This window comes from Syngnathus acus, chromosome 1, assembly GCF_901709675.1.
Source record: "Syngnathus acus chromosome 1, fSynAcu1.2, whole genome shotgun sequence".
NCBI lineage: Eukaryota > Metazoa > Chordata > Actinopteri > Syngnathiformes > Syngnathidae > Syngnathus > Syngnathus acus.
In genome coordinates, this window is record NC_051087.1 from 7,060,864 (window position 1) to 7,083,186 (window position 22,323).

A 22,323-nucleotide genomic window follows, 5' to 3' on the forward strand; every position below is an offset into this window, starting at 1 on the left:
CTAAAAATAGCTCAACAAAAAGTCAGCAGTGATGGCACAATTATTTCACAATTGTGCATCAAACCAGTGACCCTTGGGTCAATCAGTACCCACAACAGTGTAGATAACCAGATGGGGGCGCTCTTGTGCAACACTGAAAATGATTGTCACATCAGAGATTGATTTTTATTGAGGGATCAAAGACATTATCACAGAATTCCACATTTGCAAAAGAGGTCATAGAGCCACACAAGGCAACTGTCAGCTTGTCGTCGTCACGCTCACTCCCATTTTTAAATGTGTTACCATGTTTGCCCGTTCGACTAAATGGGGAATTTGAAAATGGCAGCTATTCCTGTACACAAGGTGTCACATAGCAATGACATAGAGAGAAGGAAACACAGACTGAGACAATGTGTGTGTGTACATGTGTGTGTGTGTGGGGGGGGGGGGGGGGGTCCATATATTATCTGTTCATGTATTTTGCAGCAAGAAGCAGAAAGAGCTTCCATCAGCCACACCCCTTCATTGTCGTAATATCTGTCACCTGCTCCCTCTTGTTATCTGATGTATTTAAATCGTGTGTTTCTCCCCGGCGGTGTTTAGTGTTGTCTCCTGTCTGTTCCTTGTGTGCCTGTGCTGCTCTTTCGTTTTCCCCCTGGTCTTGTGTGGAGGCTCACGGGCAGAATCTGTTCCCTGTCTGAGTGAACTTCTGCATTTGGTTGCGCTTGCTCCACTCATTTGTGACATGGCTAAACTAGATTAAGCTTATCCACCAACATAATTCCTTGGTGGCACAACGCCACCAGCGCTTAAGTTTTGCACAATGGTTTGGCCTAAGTGTAAACCAGCAAACAGGTAAGTTTTTTTTAACAAAAACTCAATTTATTAATAAACAGTACAATACATTGAAACAAAATCATTCATCAAAATAAGGAGCCAGCATTCATACTTTTTCAAGTGTATCAGATTGTCCCATTGTGAATAAATTCTTCCAGCACTACCAGGAAGTCAATATGTAAAAATTATAATACAGGTAGAAATACTAATATGTGCTTTGATTTTTAGTCATGTTTGATCCTGTTTAAGACAAACACTGTTAGGTTATGATGCCCTGAAAAATGTGACAGCAATTTTAAAATGACCAACAAATGAAATGACGCGGTTCACTTGGTCAGACAAGCGAGCACAAAAAGCGCAGACGATTGAGTGCAAATCTGCAGAAACTTGTGCAATCAGTTCACGCATGCATGCTTTAGTACCTGTGGTCCCGTTAAACATTAATAGACATCACAAAATGTTAGAATACAACTTAATGACAAAATACAGAACATTAAAATACATTTTTATACACAGAATTGTATTTTGCGGCCTGTGTGAATAAGTGCTTATGATGAGACATGCTTTTGTGGAGCAAAAAAGCTGACATGTCCTTTTTTTTTTTTTTTGGGTCATGTGACCCTCATTCATCTCACCAGCCTGAGTGAATTAACTATCGGCTTCTTTGTTTCCCCTCATTATGTGCCATCACCTTGTGTATCCATGAGCTGAAGGCGGACACTTTGGTGTAGACCCCGGGCGACTGCTGCGTTCGACAGGCGTGACCCCACGACGTGACCCCGTAAACCACCCAGCCTCCTCCGGGACGCTCACACACCAGAGGCCCTCCGCTGTCGCCGCGGCAACTGTCCACACGTCTCTCTTGCTGGACACTGCCGGCACACAGCATGCGGCTGGTGAAAGCCCCGTGGAAATACTGCTGGCATTGGCGGCGAGGAAGGAGGGAGAGCGGCGCCTGCTGGAGGGTCTTGGAGTATGAGCGGCCTGGGGAGAAGTTCAAAAGTGGGTCTTAAGACACTTTATTTGTGCTCCTAAAATATGTCAAAATCAGTATTACACATCTCGCCATAGGCACACTTAACTGGAGGGGGGGATGAAATAAAAAATAACGCTTGCTTGAATAAGATTAACGTCACAAAATAGTCTGCAAAAGTTAACTAATGGAAATAGAATACTGCCTTCTGCACCTACTGACGTTACTTTTTAATCACAGCTCCATAAATACATTTTACAGGGCAGCGAATATATCAAATAAAAGTATGCTGAAAATGTCAGCATGAAGCCAAGATCGTAAGTATGTCACAGCAGACAGAGGTGCAGTTCAAATATTGTTGCCATGGCACTACATTTGCCTCAGTCGAGGTGTTCTGTTTGAATCTCAACTTTCCTTTTTTTTTACTGGGTCCTCTTGCGTTCCAAAAAACATGCGCGTTCTTAAACATTCTAATTCGCTCAAAGGAGCTCACCCACAACCTAATGAGAAAAATGGCATGAAAAATTGACCATGTATAAATAAACCTAACTTGATGTTTAATCCCAATTTCATCCCAAATGATTCAGATGATAATCATTGTTTTGACAGGACAGCTTCTATTATAAAAGAACATCTTTAAAAACAATATTATACACCTATAAAGAATCCATGAAGGTTTTCATTAGAAAACCTCCCTGGACTAAAAGAAACCAATTTGACCACTGAATCACAATAACTTGAACTCAAACAGCATTGAAAATTGATAAGTTTATTTGCAGGGGCAATCCAAGTAGGTTAAATAAATAAAAGGGTCAGGAACAGCAACAATTTCTGCATAGCTCAGACACTCTTTCCATGACTTGGTTGTTGCGAGCGTTGGGCTGTTTGCCTGCTACGTATGTGTGAAATGCGTGCGTGTGTACAGTCTGTGTGAATGATATGAAGGTGCCAAAACCAAGCACACAAACCGAACACCTTGCTGTAAAGTCAAACAGCCGCCACCCTTCAGTACATTAGACTCTTTAAATAGTTAGTGTTGTCACTGCTCTTGAGATAAATACCTTTATACCCTCCTCCCACCTCCCTTAGTATGTATGAGTCTGGCAGTCATGGATTTCATAATACAAACGACACCGGTAGTTTTTTTGCATCGGCAGCAACTAATGCAATTCTCAGGTGAGCATTACTGATGGTAGATTTGATGTATAATGACTTTCACATGGTAACAATACTACATGCTGACAGAGTTTACCACTGTTCAACACACTCCTTGTGATATAAGTGTGTATATTTCTTTCCTTCTAACCACAAAAAAATTTAAATAAAAAAAAAAAAAAAAGACAGCCGTGGCAAGACTTTTTTTAAATGATGGCGCTCTTCAGTGGTTTGGACTCCGGTCTGTGTTTGTACGACTATTTGGGAATACTGTTGGCAGTCAAGAATCTTATCAATTTCAAATAATTTATAATCATCTGCCAATGCACTGGAATGGAAAAACTCCATCCCTATTAGACTTTGAGGCGTCACATACAGTGATCTATGATTGAACACTGCAGAATATTTTGAATATTTCCATAGAATGCGTAAACAGCAAAATGCAAATTGGTGGGTGCTGCACTCAGTGCTTCTTAAAAGATTTAAGTTTATACTTCTGTTTTTTTGTGACACTCTTAAATATCTTTGTATGTTCATGTAAAAAAATTTTCATGTCAATTGAACATTCTAATTGTAATCGCTATATTTTCAGAGAGTCTTGTTCAACAACAGAGCAAGACACCTATTGATTTTGGATATCAGCCTCTACTAGACAATTCACAGGGACTCCAGACTGTCATCTCCGACAGTTTCCCAGCTTGTTTTTCAGCTAAGAGCCACTCGTCTTTCACCACCACACACACACACACACACACACACGCAAGCTCACCTGTATCACCCCAGCCGGTGATGTGACAGTTGCTGGCTTGTTTGAGCACTCTCTCCTTCCTCAGGGGCAAACAGGCGGGAAGGACGTGACGGCTGAATGACACGCACTCTCCCGGTGTGTGGCCCACGGGCCCCGGTGACAGCCGAACCAAGGCCAGGTCATAATCGTTGCTGTGGGAGCGGTAACTCGGATGCGGGACAATCTGATCCACACCGTACTCCTCCTCGTGCTCCTCGGGGACGAGGGAGTGATAGTCACCCACTCTGACTTTGTACTGCTTGGTGCTGTTTCCATACCTGTGCACATGAGAGAGGGATAAGATTAGAAGAAAATATTTGAGCGATAACAGTAAATCTTTCATCCTGTCAGCACGTTTATGATTCGATCTGCGTCACAAGGGCACATGATGGAGTGTTTCTCGTCACTTGTTGACATGTTTGGGTGTTTCAAAAAACCTCTTTGGGGTGATAAAGTTGGTTATCTCGAGGCCAACAGAAACGGAGGAAAGAGTATCAGAAGAAAATGTGACCTTATTAGGGTCGAGTCAGAAAATATCACAAACCAAACAAAATGGTCGGCCAGCTAAATACAAAAACATACGTATAAACACATATAAACACACACATGCTCTCTCTCCATCTGTTAATGTGTTTGGTATTAACTGACAAGTAATCATGCCACCCAAGTTACCTTTCCATGTTTAAAATGGTCAGGAGTTTAGTTACAGTTGGCAGGCCCTGAGCTGTACGCTCGCAAAATATAAATAGAGATAATCTGCTCGCTGTAAGGAGGCCAAATGATATCAGGTCGTCTTTTCAGAGATGCACCAGTGGTCTACAGTAATACATGACACGACATGCAAACTGTAAACTGATACTAAAAAAAAGTCATGTGTGCAAAGAAAAGATGAGATCAGTCAACCACTATCTCCACAGCCCTGACTTTAAAGTCCACACTGTTTTTGCTTTGTTTATTGAAAATGTATTTAATTTTCACTTGTGTTGACATTTTGTTTTAGCTACCTTTATCATATAAATATAAATATAAACATACATTTAAATATAAATGTTGAGTTAGTTAGTTAGTTAGTTAGTTATTTAGTTAAAGCTGTTAGATGATTAATGCCATCATTTTACTAAATGGCATATCTAAACACTTATTTCTATTAAAAATTTGCAGTGTACATTTTGAATAAAAATACATAATAAAGTAGTAGTCATGGTTTAAAATATATTTTATAGGCTAATTCAATATTTCTTCCAATTTCACTTTGTTTCACATAAAGTAGTGCATTCTGTAACGAGGATGATTACCATTTAACTTTCAAACAACTTCCCAGACACTAGTGTTTTAAGATTCATCACAGAGTTTGAGTTTCAGTCTATTTTTTTCCTGAAAATAATCTGAAAGTGGTTGGGTATCTTTTATAACCACTTTTTTTTCAACCTGCAGTAGTGAGGAGACCCTGACAATGGTTCATGAAAAGGTAAAAGGAAGGATATACTGAGTTACTTCTTCCGCTGTAAAATGTGGAAAAGTTGGATTTATCGGTGTGGGGTCTGTAATGGGGTCAGCTTTGAGTATAAAATTAAATGCAGGCTGTATTTGTTCTTCTCTCGCACTCCACCACTTTTGCTCCCTGCTGCCTTCTCTGCTCTGTGCATTAGTGAAGTTTATAGATTAACTATACGTCTCTGTTACGGTGAGCACCAAACCGCAGCTGATCACTTCACTATGGGACTTCCAAATCGACGTCCATCTTGATTCACATTTGGACATAAAAAATGTCCTGTGGTCAGTTTCAGGAAATTTATTCTTGAGTTTCCTCACCGTTTGGGGAAAATCCATGTGTAAGCCAAACTCCCACGACTCAGTGTTTATGTGGAAAAGCATAAATCCCCAAGATAGAATGTTTACTAGGAACTCGACAGAACCCTCGCTTATGAACTCCCTAATATGCTTATGCAAATTATCTATGATTCCCAGTTTAACCAAAATTTAAATGTAGCACCTTGTTAGCGCTTATTGTTTTTCATGTTTACATGCTAATGCGTGTGCATGAAAATAAATACATCTTACTTCTTGAAGCAGTGTGCTGATGTGAGGACCCAGCAGGTGTCAATTAGAGTCGCACCACACACCAGCCTCCCATCTCCCCTGGACCCCCGTAAACGTATCGCGGACTGCCACGGCCAGCCGCTCCTAAGACACAAGTGTAAACACTAAAACGTGACTGCAAATGCAAATACAGATTTAAGAATTCTGTCAGTTGTGTGGAATTAATAATTAACAATTTGATCGTGAAATAGAATGCACGGTTTGGATCCAACTATCCATCCATTTTCTGAACCGCTCAGTCCCCACGGGTGGATCCAACTAAAGACTGTATTATTGGTTTCTATTCATATGGCTGGAATCACATTTGAGGTATTCAAAATGGAAATGGAATTTGACCCGCAGAGCAGTTTTATTGCTGTAAAATTAACCTGATGACTATGAGGAAGGAAATTAAATGGTCACTCCTAAAAATCATTTACAGTAGTCATTAATCAAAAACCCTCTTAACAATAAAACTAAATGGCTTCAACGTTCCATGTAATTATTGAACACAAACAGGAAGTATCTCGAGGAATTTATATTTTAATCTAAGCACCGTTTGTTTATCTGGATGAGGGCCAAGCCAGTGGAATGTTCGGCTTACATTCTTGTGTACTTAGCGACACGTATAATAAAATGGTATCCGTTTGCTCTGCTTCAAATAAATAGTTGCCATTGTAATATTTTGACTAGAAAAGGTGTTCCATAACCCATATCTGATTTTATCACATTACGGCCTCACCTCAGAGAGTTCTCTCCTCCGATGATTCGACGCTGCCGAGTGTGTATGAGCCGCAGCCCGCAAATCTGATTGACTGGAGCTGATTGAGACAGAAGAGAGATATTTATCTATCAGCGTGTGTGAGACAGTCTGGGATGACTGTGATTGCTAAACCATAAATTCAGACTTGGACGGCGTTTTATTAAACATGTTTCATACGTGAAATTCATGTTTTTCTGACCAGGAGCACTTATTGTACCGTATTTTCCGCACTATAAGGTGCACCGGATTATAAAGCGCACCTACAATGAATGGCCCATTTTAAAACTTTGTCCATATGTAAGGCGCACCGGATTATAAAGCGCGTAGAATAAATAACTCAAAATTGCTCAAACGTTAATGCAATCACAATATAGTAACACTCGAAATAGTGAAAACAATAACAATATATCAATAACTCAACGTTGCTCAAACGTTAGTATCGCGCAACACACAAAATAAACACGTAAAGCTTACTTTAATAAATTGGTCCTCATCCACGAATCCATATTGGTCCATATATAAGGCGCACCGGATTATAAGGCGCACTTTTGAGAAAATTGGAGGTTTTTAAGTGCGCCTTATAGTGCGGAAAATACGGTACATATTATAAATGTGAGGTCCTTTTTCGGAAGCAAAACATCCCCCACGCGGTGTTGACTTATTACGGTGTTTGCAGCTCGTGTAATGCGCAGGAAACAAACAGCAATGTGAGTCTGTCCGCATGTGTGACAGACAGGGTGAAGCAATAACATAGGAAAGGTCCATTTCGCCATCTGGACATATTTACACACACTGAGCTGGGCCATGCTAAAAATATCACCATGATTTATTAATCTTGGCTCATTAGTTTCTCAGTACAGTACGCCGCACGGGGCTCTGCAGACTCCTTTCATATGCCCGCACGAGGTGCTCGAATTGCTCTCAAATAACTTCAAGAAAAGACCAGCACTAACTCACCTTTGACCTCTTTGTGACCAGTCTGGAGTTGACCGTAGTCACAGATGACTCCGGCGTCCTCGCTATGACGACAATTGTGCGTGCCGGGCGCCTGTTTGATGCAATCGGCGATGGAGCGCTCGTCTCCGCTGCACTTCACGTTGTCCACGTGGATTGGCCCCGCACCCTCGCCAAAGTATGCCATCACGCGAGCCTTGGCCAGCCCGCTAGAGAGATCAGATGCCAGGATGAGCTTACGTGTTATAATTTATCATCATTGTCATCATCCAATTTCATAAACGTGTCATTTATGTGGTTAATTAAGATAAATGAATGCAAAATCAAGTAGTGTGTCGGGATGCTATCAGAGCGCCACATGCTTGTTAAGACAAGCCCAAGTATGCATTGTCAGTGTGAATATGGACAGAACAATATTAGGCTTCTTATTCCTCTGAGTTTTAATATGACTCATTGTGACAGGAATAATCCCACGATGTGTCATCCGGGTCAATATGGGTCAAACGATGAGGTGGTACATAATTTGTATACATTTTTGCTTTCTCACCCCAAGAGAACAGTTTAACCACGGGGAAGTGTTGTATATTTACGACCTTTCACCACACCCTGCTTCAGACAGAACGATGATCCGAAATTGCACATCTCCGACACGCTCCACTGCGCTCTCATGCATTATGCCTCTCCAGATGTGGCTTTCACCTACACACACGTATGTGGAAGAAAACGGCAAGCCATGTGTTGCCGGGGAGCAAAGGCAGTTCCGTGTCCGTATGAACAGCACTCCCTCGACAATTACTTGTTATGGAAAGGGGACAGCATCTCAGAGGGATGGGATAATAGGAGACAGAGTGGATGAGATAGCCCGTCACTTAGTACAATATGCTCCCCTAAGAGGTTGTTTATTTTTGGTTTTCACAAATGATGTACAGTTAAGCCATTAAAAGTGAAGAAATTACAGTCACACTATTGGACAGGACATGCTAATAATGTACTCACGAAAGCAACAGTTGACGTTAGTCATTGTCGTTTAACCCAAGCTCAGTTTGAGTGTGATGAGGATGTTAAGTGGAAACAGATACACTGTGTGAGATGAAGAGATGAAAAGCAAAGGATGTGTATGAGACAGATGCCAAGTCTAAGACGTGATGAGGATTTGCAAACAGAGATGATGTTCTGGATTCACTTAAGCGTGAGCAGACTAACATACAGCGATCACATTGCGATTGCAACAGCTCACGGCTGGAAAAGGGGAAAAAGTACTTTCATCTGCCCCAACTTTGGACTTTCTATACAATGAGATCAAATGCAAGACAGTATCATAAATTGTGACGATGATGATAAAGCTTAGTTTTGATGGACAAGTAACGAGAGTTGAAACAGTGTATCACCAGATCGCATACTTTATGTCTATCTCGGTTTTTATTTGGAGTCAGGTCTGAGCTCTAAAACAAAATGTTTTTTTATGGTGAATCCATTTGCATGCACAAAATCAATCTTGTTGCTGGAACTATCACTCTTAACTATTTTGATGATGAGCCAATTGTTTTAGCATACAAATTAGCTTTGTTTTCGTGTGGCTAAAGTGGATCCAGTGACCAAAGCGCGGACTCTCTGCTGCCAAATTGTCCTTGGCAAGACACTGAACCCTAATTTGCTCCCAGTGGGCCTGGCAGTGCATCAGCTGCCGTTGATCTCAGAATGTGTGTGCGAATTGGTGAATATGAGGCTTTTCTAAGCACTTTGGGCATTGTATGGTGTAGCGAGTGCATTATATACTGTAAGTAAGCTTCATTTATCATCAATACCCACAATGTTGTGCAGCTTCAGGCGCCGACATCTGTTCACATACCTGAATCCCATCTGTCGACACACAACTTCAGCATCCCGATCAGTCCATCCATCATCACAGACTGTACCCCATTGACCAGACAGATAGATCTCTACCCGCCCTTCTCTGGGGCTTTCTCCTCCCACCAGCCTCACTGGGACACCTGGATAACAAACACACACGCACACAATACACTGAATTTATTGTCAATCCCCGATTGCATCCATGAGCAATCAATCACGAGAACCCAATTTAAAAAAAATCTTTGACCTGGCCGCAGCACCTTTACAATGAGAAAAGGTCAACACAAGTCATTCTCTGGAACCAGTTGCCAGCTGTTACCATGACGACTAGTGGTAGAACTAGGGAATTGTGACCAGTCAAGTTCCAAGGTTGTTCCCTAATATCCCAGAGTATGAAGAGAAAAAAGTGAGCCTGTAGCAAAAAGAGATTTTCACTCATGGAGGTAGCACTTCACCAGTCTGTTCGATTATACTTATCATTTAGTGTTGCACATGCGGCGGACACTTCAACAAACACAACTTATGGGATTTTGTCCACACTATTTATCCGATTCAGGTTCACAACTGACAACTGTCTCAATGGTATGATACAACCTAGGCTGATCATCAGTCGATGTTACAAAATATTTTCATTGGACATTTTTAGCCACCCTTGTTTTTCTTCCCTGATTGCTTGGGTGACATCATCCATTGCATGTAACACACATGTGGGTAATCTGGAGTCCACTGTGACCCTGACCAATTAAGGTTACTCAGCAAGTAAACGTCTATGGCGGTGGTAGTTGGAGGCTCATTGTTATTTTGTCCTCTATCTTACAACAACTATGCACTAACATGACCTCAGCGTGATGCTCCCTGACAAGAGAGGAAAGAAAGCAAACCACAGAAAGTAACTTGAAAGCCCTGCCTGACTTATCAGCATTGTCTGCCCTTTCCAAAATCAACATAAACCAATCTGCAATGCGGGGAGGTTGGACAGATAAACAATCACAAATCCACATTATGAGACTCCCAAATGCTTTGCAGTAATGATATAATTCTTTAGCTACCAAGAATGTTCCTCAGGCTCTTGCCAAAGCTACCTAAGCTGCATCAATAAACCCCCAGCATGTGAAACAGCTATTTCTGTCTCCACTGTGTGATCTCTCACCAAAGATAAGTCTCACATGAATTATTTGCTAGGAAGTTCAACAGACTTATCACATACGTACGGTTGACTGTATGTTGCATTCAGCAGTAGCAGAGGAAACAGAATTGAAAAGTAAAAACAATTTTGCTTCCTCCATCACTGTCGCTCTTTTATTATTACCCAGAGGCCATTGACATCATCTTGATGAATGGCGCTAACACCCTAGACCCTTCCTTCTAGTTCTTTTTGCCAAGAGAGGCACTACAGGGCGTTTGGCGAAGGAGTATGAGGTACAGTTTGATATTTGAGCTGGCAATATGTGGGCCCACGAAAGCGTGCACGCAATGTTTGTTCACAAGCAAGGGGGTTACATTTAGGCAAACCGGTAATATACATTTACAATCAGTCCACTTGTTATTGCAGGGGAGGCTAATCAGCAGACATGCCCGTAAAATCTGGCATGACATCACCAACCACCACTTTGGGGATGTCGGATTTTCTAAAATGAGATTTTAATTGAGTCCACATTGAGTTTCACAGAGATCTTACAAACTGCTCTATTACGTAGTAGTAGACGGAGGAAATTGATGTGAATGGAGACTTTGGCTTCCTATGCCTGGCTGTTCTGGAAAATGTGTGCTATACACATCAGGAGCAGAGTCAACAGTTAATGCATTAACCACAAAGAATAAAACCACCATCACTATATCAATAAATCATTATAGCATATACATATGAGAATGAATTTGGAAGTTGCGGTTGATTGTCTCAAATTTGCAGGGAGCCCAATATCAACCCTTGATAGTGTTTAGTGTTTACTAAGACCGCAAAGAGGATATCAAAAGGGTTGGCAGTTCAGCAGGAAGTCTCTGGATTTTAGATTTATTTTATTTAACATACATTTAAATCGGCATGGCTATAACTCAACTTGCCATAGCTAATTTCATGTCATATTTATTATAGAATAAAAACACCTCTGCTGGTGGTTGTAGCAAAGTAGGCGGCCTTCTATTTATGCACGTATGTCATGCATTGCATATAATCCATATGTATCCTTATATTTGACAGTTTAAATGTCACTGTCAGATAAGATTGCGTCTTACTCGTCGGAAGCCCGTCTCCGAGGCGTTCTGCATTGCACGCGATGTTAACATCTTCATGATGTGTGCAGTCATGACGGAGCCACTCCTCCCGCTTGCACAGCAATAGGCTGGGCTCTTTGCCTGTGCAGCTCACGTCATCCAAAAGAATAGGACCAGACGCAACCCCGAAGCGAGGGACCGGTGTGATGTCTAGTCCTTCAGGAACCAGAGTTTGGCCTAACCTGCTCAGGTCACACAGGCGTCATAATGCAGCAATATGAAATTTAAATAATGTACACGTCCGGGGCACCATATTTATTACCTGTAACCGAGTTGATGGCACACTACTTGAGTGTTTGAGTCTGTCCAGCCGTCATCACAGACTGTTCCCCACTGTCCATGGTAGAAGACCTCTAAGCGTCCCTCGGAGCCCACGGTCCCACCCACTAACCGAACAGTACCATCTGTGGAGATCAAAGTCAGACATTGCCAGTAAGGAAATTAGGTGGTAAAAATACTCTACTGTCTTGCAAACAACAATAATTGCGCAATGGGGAAAATAACATCCATCTATTCATTATAGCGCTTGTAGAGCGTGAGGAAGTTGGTGGGCTGGAGCCGATTCGATCTGACTTGGGGCAATAGGCAAGCTACTCCAGTCGCCACTGGGCTTGAGAGCTAAACAACCACTTTTACTCACATTTGTACCTATGGAGAATTTAAAAGACATCAATTCATAAAAAATGCATGTGTAAGAATGCATTTTTTATGTAAAACAATAATGTGGTCCTAGAGCCACATTTATTAGCAAAGCTTGTGACATTCACTCTTCAGCATCACGCTACCGTAGCTGCACCAGATGGTGCTTTGATGATGCAGGCAGCTTCATTTACCTGTCAGAGGACTGCAAGAGACGCCGGCATCCTCGGAATGGAGGCAGTTGTGTTCTCCCCAAGCACTTTTCAGACACTGCTCCACGGTGAGTTCATTTCCTGTGCATCTCACCTCATCCAGCCACACACGGCCAGAGCTCTTTCCATAATGGGCCTGGCCCCATGCCCGTGCTACACCACTGAAAGGAAGAAAGAAAGTGAAGAGGAAGTGTTGAAAAACATACTCGACTTTCTGTCTGGCTGCTTCTGGTTGATCACTAGCATGTGACTTTAAAAGCTTGTGCCTTTACCTCAGCCCCAACTGTCGACATACAACCTCTGCATCACTGTCATCCCATTGGTCATCACATATGGAGCCCCACTGGCCTGCATGGAACACCTCAACTGTGCCTTCAGACATCGACCGGCCCCCTACCAGCCGTATAGGCAGCATCACTGCATCTGATGAAAACGTACAACAGCACCTTTGTTCAGAAGACCTTTATCCAATCCATCCAATGTTTCTCAATGATTCAAGAGTACGACCTACCGTGCTGCTTCGTGCAGGTCACGGCTGCAGTCATGGAGCACTCGCCTCCATTCCACATGGATTTGGGACACTGAAGCAGATCAGATTCATCTCCCTGGCAGCGGACAGCCTGCCAGTGGAACTTAGCCATGCTCGGACGAGACAGGGGGAGAGCATGAGCCCGACCTGAAAGGCTGGAAGGGGTATCGGGGATCAAACTAGTAATCCAGGCTATCAAACATTAATGATTATAGATTAAAAGATGTTATAGAAAAAAACAGGCTGACAGTTTTTACTTAACTACAAAATGGCTTCAAGCTGCTTGCAATGCCCTTCAGCCATGTGCAAATTCATGGTCCACTATTCCTGAGCAAATATACCGTAAGCGCTTTTGCACCCTGCAGTGTCCAATAACTGTCCACGTGACGCCCATCAGCGACCATGCTGCCAGACATATGGCTGACATTTGCGCTCTGCTTTCTGCTCTGAGTTTGCCTCTTGCATGAAAATGCAAGCATGCGTGCCAGGGCTGGTTTTAGTGTCAACAGATGGAAGTGTGCAACGTGGTCTCCTAAGTCATGACACCATATGTGTTTGTGACCTTTTTTTTTTTTTTTTTAGAGGTTACACAATTTACATCCTGTGATGATTTATTTAGAGGTGAAAGAAAATGTAATTTGTAAGTTAGGCAAGTAGCACTAAGGCGCGGATGACAGCAAGAGAGTGAGTATAGCATGAGTGGTGGTAACAAGGTAAATAATGGGAGCGCTAAAGGTATTTCAATACCTCCAGGGAATGGAGGTTTGGAATGCAAAGGTCACTGGCAAAAAGAAAAAAAAGGCAAAAAGAAAACTGGTGTGCAAGGGCCATAAACCTTCCCAACAATTTCCAATGATGCGCTCATCATCTGTCAGATAGTCGAAGACAGTAAAGCATTGTGAAGTTTTATGGTGCATCTGCATCGAATATGTGGGCGATGCAGGAAATAGTTACACAGAACACAACTACATGTCTCAAACCAAAGTTTTTTTGTGTGAAATAAAAAATGGTGGGACAAAGAAATCTTTAATTAAAAACAAAACAACCTGGCAATATGTCTCAATGGAAATATGCATATGTGCACGCTCACCCCTTGCCCAGCTGCCTGCACACAACTGCAGCGTCTTCATCTCGCCAGTCGTCGCTGCACACGGACCCCCACACTCCGCCCAGGTAGACTTCCACCCTGCCATCCAATTTGGAGCGGCCTCCTTGCAAACGCACTGAACCTTGGCATGCAGAGCAGGGGACGCCTCGTGTAAAAGCAAGGCTTTAACATCAAAATGATGCAAAACAGATGGGTTTATGCATATAACGAGAGTTCACTCAACAATATCATTCAACAATGGGTTTAACCACATTCTTAACACTCCATGAAAAGATTCAAAGACAGAAAATGTGCCTTTTAAGTAGGAAACATGGTAAAACATCTGCATGGAATTTTGACTCAACAGACCGCTCTGATTCCAAATAGTACGTTTCGGAAAAAATATTACACAATAAAGTCGATATTGGTATGTGCATCGCACGCCATGACAAAAGGTTGACCTGATTAATGTGCACTAACAATGAAGTTATCACAGCGTGAGCACAGCAGATATAGTAGATAGCTAATTTGTGTCGATAGTCCAAATACACTTAATAATTACAAGACTGCTACAAACATGGTGAAGTTATAAAAGACCCAAACAAGAAGCAACAGCAACATTTAATTGCTGCTTAAAATTTACTCAGTGAGTGCATGGATTGAAATTAATTGGTAAGAAATCATCAACGCAGCATTGTATGACAAAACCAACAATTCTGGATTCACTCTTTAAAATCAATATTGTTTAATTATATTCTGCGGACCCATTGTGTCAAAAAGTAGGCCAACATTTAGATTTGGAAGTGATTGGTTTATACCCTGCACAATAAACGTTATTGCAATGTGCCAAAGGTCTATTCCTTTAAAAATAATAATAATAAAATTAATATAATAATGTTAGACAATTTCGAAAATGTAATTGTAATAGCGCATCAACATGACATAAAAGCCGATGAATATATGGGGATACTGTTCTGTGCATGTGATGTGGCTCCAGGCAGGCTGCATGCGCGTGTACCTTGTTTACAGTCGCAGTAACCCCAATCGACTCTCCCTCTCTGGTTCCGGAAGAAGCACCAGGCTCGGATTCTGCCGTCGGGATTCCGGCACTGATTGTGCTCCCCGACGCCTTTGCCCGGGTGACGCTCCGTGAAGCCGCCCACCTCACTCCAGTTCATACACCGTGCGCCGGACTCGGTGACGTCTATCGCGCCCCGGTACAAGGCGCCTGAGCCACGGCTCTGGGCGCAGTCGCCGAACGGCTGAATAAGTGACGAGTGGCCGTCGCTCGGCCACAGGAGCGCGGTCGTGAGGGCGAGGAACACCGCCGTCATGCCGGGGATCTGACGCTTGGATCCCGGAGGTTTGCACAGGCGGGAATCCCATCAGCTGAGAAGAACCAATTGCTTCCTAGCCAGACGCATCACCCTGCATGGCGTGGGACGGGAGGGAGTGTAGGGTGGTGGGGTGGGAGCAGATCAATGAAGCTGCATTACAGTGCTATACATGCGTGGGAAGAAGACACTGTACACAAATTATAAAGCAAATGGTGCATGCCTTCAAACATTTGCCAAGTCCGCAAAAGCACTGAGAGCCATTCATTAAATTACTAATTTCACTTGATGTTTTTTTCACAAGGGCCTCAAATCCTTTTCTTGTTCCATGTTTGCATGCTCACATGTTAGAGCGACTATAAAACGAAGACACCTGCATGTACAAACAAGTATTGAATGTCACAATTGCACAACTTAGAGCACTTATAAAACTGAGACACCTGCATGTACAAACAAGAATCAAATATCACAATTACACAAAATGGTTGCTATTGTGAATAAAAAATACAAACCCCAATTCCAGTGCATTTGGGGTCGGGTGGGTCTTTACCTCTTCTTCCCAGAGGACATGACGTTCATGATTCCTTAAAACAATTTGAAATGTTAGTATTAGGTGTAAATAGATGAATACATACTCACGCACACACGCACGCACGCACGCACGACATACATACGCACGCGCGCACACACCCACCAATAAATAAATAAATAAATAATAAATAAATAATTAATAAATAATTAATTAATTAATTAATTATTTAATTAATTAAGAGCGTTTTGAACTACCATAATGGCCAACTGTGAAACGATTTATGGTAGTAGGATTAATGTAGTAGAAAATGAAAAGAAAGAAAAAACACGCTGTTGACAATGATAAGGAATCCTGGCCCTGTCTGAACTGAAGTTTCTGGAGGATTAAAAATAAGGTACATTGACTACATTTACTACGTTTATTGGGGAGGGGTATTTGGATGGAGTTTTCTTACATGCCTATCTTATTTCAGATTGTTACTTCGCCTAATGTAGGCCTGTAGCATCTTGATAACATGTAACATAACATCTGTTGTTTACTGTAAGGTTGACTGCACGGTCAAAAGCGGCAGAATATTTTCATTGAGTGGACAGTATGCAGCTCTGTACACTTATGATTTACAGAGACGCGTGTTTTTTCATTGGTGGAGAAAAGCCGGCGGTGTACGTCATAATATCGACGCCCAATGAGATGATGTCTACATGTGAGTGCTTATTTTACTTACAAGCTGTGCTGAAATACACTCGGGTGGGCGGTGTCTTCATTTGATACTTCTCTGTTGTGAATACAGTTTTGTTGGTATTAGCACATGGACAACACGTGTTACATAAAGACAATAAATCAATTTATTAATTTATAGAAATTGAAATAAAACGAACACCGTGTTTTTGTGGTACTTAAAAACAACAAACCCGCCGCCCCTCTATTTCAATCAGACGCGCCGGTGTGTATAACGAGCACTTCCACAGTATTCCACGCGCGTAGCAAACATTAGCTGAATGTTTGCTTGCTTGCTTGGTAGCAACCTACTTCTATAAACATTCCAATGAATTAAATGTGGCTTAGGTTAGAAAACTAAGAAACTGACGAAATGAATAGTCGATTGCAGGAAATCCGCGAGCGACAAAAACTTAGGCGGCAGCTTTTAGCCCAACAGGCAAGTAAGCTTCTGCACCATTGCACAACAGTAGCTAACCTAATAACAATACAGACTGGAAGCTAAATGAAGTGCTAAAATTATTTGCAATGTTCTTATGCTAGTGCATTATAATTGCAATATAATTGGTACTATAATACAATTGGGAACATTGAAATGGTCTTGCATATGGTTGCGTGGTTATAACGCAAGGCGTGCATAGCACTGCAACATGCAAGCTAGACTGTATGGATGCAAAAGGTGCACGCAGTTCTCGTCAATCGAAATGAATAACTGCACTGAATTGAATCGTTTCATAATTTACAATTGTGTTTTAATACGCACATGATAAAATGATTACAATTGAGCAGGGTCACTCTCTTTGTCTACAGTTGGGAGCTGAGAGTGCAGATAGCATTGGCGCTGTGCTTAACAGTAAAGAGGAACTTAAAGAAATAGAAGAGACAAGAGAAAGGTAAGACAGTGTAAATCCACTTGGGTACTGCACGTCTGGACTTTATAAACGTTCCAAAAAAGTTCTCCTTTTAGGCCAGTACCAGTTTCTTTTTTTGTTTACGTTAATGTTGCTGTTGTGTGCTGCAGGGCGTCATTGGATGATTCTGCTCCTACCTCCAAGAAGAAGACAGTGACAGAGGGTGATGACACTGAGGAAGATGTGGAGGAACAAAAAGTGAGTGTCAGCATAGCCTTGAAGTATGAGATAAATTCATCAAATCATTTTATTAGACTGGTGATGTTTGTTATTGTAAGCAAATAGAAGCAAGCAGATAAAGAAAGACCCACAAGACACGAAGAGATGATTGCATAAGCTTTAACAAAGATCATTTCCATCTATTTGCATAGTTGCTTCTGAGCTAATGCTGTCATTTCTTTTTCTCCGCTAAGTGATATGCTTGCGCCGATTGGGATTTTTTTCTTCCATTAATGAGCCTGTGTTGCATTGTTGTTCTGAAACAAATACCGACAAATCCTTCTGTTTCTGTGTGTCAGGATGAGGTTGAGGTTCTGCCGCCCGAGGAAAGCAACCCATATGAGGAAGTCTACAAGGACTCAAGTACATTCCTTAAGGTAGGAAAATAACTGTCTTTTGAATAAACTCTATCGATTGTACTGAAGTTATACCTGTGTCACTTTCAGGGTACACAGAGTTTGAACCCTCACAATGATTACTGTCAGCACTTTGTCGACACAGGCCACAGGCCGCAGAACTTCATTCGCGATGTCGGTGAGTGCATTTTGCTCGAGTGAGTGTTTTGTGAATAGACATGCCTCGAACCTGTCTGTTTTTGCTCGGGTACCAGGCTTGGCTGATCGATTTGAGGAGTACCCCAAACTACGAGAGCTGATTCGACTGAAGGACGAACTCATCTCCACTACCAACACCCCGCCGATGTACGCAAAGCGACCAGATTTGACTACATTTTCACATTCTTTTTAATTCTGAATATAATATAGAAATATGCCTCAAAAGTCAAACAAAATTCAATACACTTCACAAATCTCAATTTCTGATTCACTTTACATTAAAGTGGATTTTGAAATGACAAATTCGTCAAGTAGCGTGCTTGACTTTAATGCAAAACCTTGACATAGAAGTGTGTGTTCCATGTGTGTGTATGTGTGTGCGTGTCGTCACCAGGTACCTGCAGGCCGACCTGGAACACTTTGACCTGCAGGATTTAAAAAGCGAGTTTGATGTCATCCTACTTGAGCCTCCTCTAGAAGAATATTACAGAGAGTCAGGCATCAGCCACACAGAGCGCTTCTGGACTTGGGATGATGTGAGTTTGCTGACCAGCTTGATGTCATTTTAGCAGAATTGTAAGAATGCGAGCAGCTGCACTGGAATAGTGGAGCGGTGCAAATTTTACATTTGTAAATTTCTTTCCCAATTACCGTACTTATCCAGCAGAGGGCAACATGCGCTCATCTGAATACTCGTCTTGCTAAATGGTCCAGTATGGTCCACTTTATATATTATTTCTGATCGTTCACATGGTAACTCAACCGCAATCCTAATGACAAGTGTTATAGGAAATGGATGGAGTGAAGGATTATTCATGTTACCTGTCCTGTGGCTTCTAGATCATGAAGCTGGAAATTGAAGAGATCTCTGCACTTCGGTCCTTCGTCTTCCTCTGGTGCGGCTCAGGTGAAGGTCTGGACTTGGGAAGAATGGTAACTCCATCCCTCACTTTGGCATCTAAGATGATCTGACACTGACCTGTGACACATTCTACCCCCGTCGATGCCTTTTGAGCATCCAAACACAAGTGTTTGGCTGATTTTGTATAGAGTCATGAAAATTGACCTTGGACATCATGTGCACCCTCAACACAATAGTGTTTAAGGAAATGGGGCTTCAGGCGCTGTGAAGACATCTGCTGGATCAAGACAAACAAGAATAACCCAGGCAAGACAAAGACACTGGACCCAAAAGCAGTATTTCAGAGGACAAAGGTACAGCACCTTAATAGCAAAGTATCTATTTTCTGTTCTATTAGGATGTTTATCATGGCTCCTTTCCAGGAACACTGCCTGATGGGAATCAAAGGAACAGTGCGGAGAAGCACAGACGGTGAATTCATTCATGCCAACGTGGACATCGACTTGATCATCACGGAGGAACCAGAGATGGGGAACGTCGAGAAGCCCGTCGAGATCTTTCATATAATTGAGCACTTCTGTTTGGGCCGCAGAAGGTTGCACCTTTTTGGACGAGACTCTACCATCAGGCCTGGTGTGACACAAGTTTTTTTCTTTTCTCCGCTTGGTCTACTGGGTTGGTAACTGGCTGATGTTTCCCCCGACAGGCTGGCTGACAGTGGGACCCACTCTTACTAACAGTAACTTCAACCCAGAAAGTTACGCCGCACATTTCGCTTTGCCCGAATCCCACCTCTCCGGCTGCACCGAGGAAATAGAGCGACTGCGACCCAAATCGCCGCCTTCAAAGATGAAGTCCGACCGTGGAGGTGGACCACCCAGAGGGGGCCGCGCTGGTCCGAACGTCGGGAGAGGTGGAGAGAGAGGTCGGGAAAGGAACAGACCAAACTTTCGCGGAGACAGGGGGGGTTTCCGTGGCCGGGGAGGAATACACAGGGGGTTTCCCCCACGCTAGTGTAATCTCCTGGCGCTAATTCAAGGCGCTCTTTGACTTGACCGTACGCAAGTTGCTGCCGATCGGGCCTCTATGATTGCCACCCCGGGCCACATTTGGAACCACCAGCACTATCTAATGTGCTCTCATACGCAAGCTGCATGTCTGCCTTCCTGACCAACAACTCCATTGAAGTGTTTGGCCTCCAGCAATGTGTCACTGAAATTTGAGAATCGTCCAACCTGAAATATTGTCTGAATACACTGGATAGACAGCAATGTTCTGTCAAGTATTCATTCAACATATCAGTAGCCTAAGAGCATAATTCCTTTTGCAATATTTGAATGTTTAAAAAAAAAAAAAGTCCAGTTGCTTTGTTTTGACCTTTGCGGCTTCCTGTTAATTGGACTGACAGGTTTTTTTTATGATTTTTTTTTTCATTTAGACACTGACAATTAGAAATGACTAGGGTAGTTAAGCCATTAAGATGATAATAGCTATTAGAATATTTTGGATTTTTTAAAATCCATCTCACAATGACACATTGTGCTGGCAAGATTGTGTTCAATCCTAAAGCCATTTAAATCTAAAATTGAAATCCGTGGGAAAAAAACTCAAAGAACCTGACAGTTATCACATTTTAGTAAGTGTATAATTTTATTCTCATTTATGTCAAAATAAACCTTTTTACAGTTCGACCATTTGCATTCTTTAATAATTGATAAAATCAGTAGAACGTATATGATACAGTATGCCAGTGTTAAATGCTCAGGTGATCAAAACCGTCACGACTCACGGGGAATGTTTTATACCACCAAATGTCCACTTCGCAAAGCTATTGGGTTTGTTTTAGAGTATTTAAAATATGGACAATATGGAGGTGCATATGTCATATATTATGCTGCCCTGATTGAGCTAAAGAAAAAGGAATATCCAGGACTTTATTTAGAAATAATGGAAAAATATAATCTCAGTTGGGTTGTGGTCTTTAGAAAAAGTGGAAATCTAAAGTTGGATTTCATCATCTTAAATCTGAACACACACGACCCTGCCAAATGGAGACATCCATAGATTAAAATGTATTGGACCCAAAATGGAACCTGTGGAACACCAGAATCCAACCTGTGACTTCCTCACAAGGAGTCTTCACCCAATTTTATGTCACATAAAATTCTCTCCTCATGAAGTAGAATATAACCCATCTAATTACAGTTAATGGGAAAAGTGACATTTGTGTTTGCTTGTTAATTTTCTGGCGCAATGTTGTAAGCACAACTCTAAAACAAATTGCTTCTAATGAAATGTGTAATCACATTTGACAGAGCACTTTATTGACCCCTGGAGAATAAACATGGCTTGGAATCAACCACTGCTCGCTCCTGTTTTTGGTGACAATGGAGCAGATGTGCAGAAAGCCTTTTGAGTCTAAAAGCTCACTTGTATTACACATATGAATAGCTGGTCTGGAAAAAAAAATACACTCGAAAGCCGAGCCAATGTGGCTTTTATTATAGCCTTCATTAACAATCCCCCATGTTTAATTCGAGCACACCCCGCACACTTGAGATATGCCTGTCATTGTCTGAAGCTCCAGACATTCCACATAAGGCTTGACGGGAGCATGTTTCATCGCACATTGGACACGTAAGAGGAAAAAATTCGACAATGATTTTAATAGACAACAAGATTTATGATCAGGTAGAGAAAATAGAGTTGGAAGTTGCTCTGGTCTATTGTGACTCTAAATCAAGGTGTCAAACTCAAGTCAAACTGAGTCTTAAATCAGAATAACAATCATTTCATGAAGCTCTGTTTTCCTTATCCTGGTCATGGGAAGCTGGAGCTCATCCTAGCTGGTATCAGACCAAAGGAAGACTTCACATTGACTTGTCACCAGTCCAATCAAAATGCATAGGCAGACATCACATCCAGTCACACTCACATTGAGTCGTCATTTGGGGAACTGAACCCGGGCTGCATGCATGGACAGAGTTGGATTTGTTACTTTCGGTATTTTCGTGTCAGGGATCAACACAGTGAGTCAGTAGCAATTTGACAGAGTTTTACACTGGATGATACAAC

General features: G+C 42.0%; 2 protein-coding genes across 2 annotated transcripts; one reads left to right on the forward strand and one right to left on the reverse strand.

Annotated features, from left to right (window-relative positions):
- Positions 1-151: 151 nt before the first annotated feature.
- On the reverse strand, positions 152-15,571 carry LOC119120357 (neurotrypsin-like). The gene is made up of 13 exons (XM_037247170.1): positions 15,138-15,571; positions 14,123-14,261; positions 13,015-13,187; positions 12,776-12,926; positions 12,486-12,664; positions 11,915-12,056; positions 11,614-11,834; positions 9,380-9,521; positions 7,534-7,739; positions 6,556-6,634; positions 5,796-5,918; positions 3,717-4,012; positions 152-1,803 (listed from the first exon to the last, which is right to left on the reverse strand). Exons 1-13 carry the CDS (start codon positions 15,451-15,453, stop codon positions 1,472-1,474), a joined length of 2,499 nt encoding a protein of 832 aa, XP_037103065.1. The 5' UTR covers positions 15,454-15,571; the 3' UTR covers positions 152-1,471.
- A 1,371-nt stretch (positions 15,572-16,942) lies between these two features.
- Positions 16,943-20,604, forward strand: LOC119120371 (N6-adenosine-methyltransferase non-catalytic subunit). The gene is made up of 11 exons (XM_037247196.1): positions 16,943-17,141; positions 17,513-17,595; positions 17,724-17,811; positions 18,132-18,209; positions 18,279-18,366; positions 18,443-18,533; positions 18,781-18,922; positions 19,227-19,319; positions 19,485-19,601; positions 19,671-19,881; positions 19,955-20,604. The coding sequence occupies exons 1-11, from the start codon at positions 17,076-17,078 to the stop codon at positions 20,260-20,262; spliced, it is 1,365 nt and encodes a 454-aa protein (XP_037103091.1). The 5' UTR covers positions 16,943-17,075; the 3' UTR covers positions 20,263-20,604.
- The last annotated feature ends 1,719 nt before the right edge of the window (positions 20,605-22,323 follow it).

Coding starts and splice junctions, on each gene's coding strand:
- LOC119120357 (XM_037247170.1), bottom strand. CDS start 15,453: ATGACGGCGGTGTTCCTCGCCCTCACGACCGCGCTCCTGTGGCCGAGC. Junction 9,522..11,613: donor CGGAGACGGGCTTCCGACGA/GTAAGACGCAAT, acceptor TTTGTTATCCAG/GTGTCCCAGTGAGGCTGGTG. Junction 1,804..3,716: donor CACCGGCTGGGGTGATACAG/GTGAGCTTGCGT, acceptor ACTTCTCCCCAG/GCCGCTCATACTCCAAGACC.
- LOC119120371 (XM_037247196.1), top strand. CDS start 17,076: ATGAATAGTCGATTGCAGGAAATCCGCGAGCGACAAAAACTTAGGCGG. Junction 18,367..18,442: donor GAACTTCATTCGCGATGTCG/GTGAGTGCATTT, acceptor CTCGGGTACCAG/GCTTGGCTGATCGATTTGAG. Junction 18,534..18,780: donor ACTACCAACACCCCGCCGAT/GTACGCAAAGCG, acceptor TGTCGTCACCAG/GTACCTGCAGGCCGACCTGG.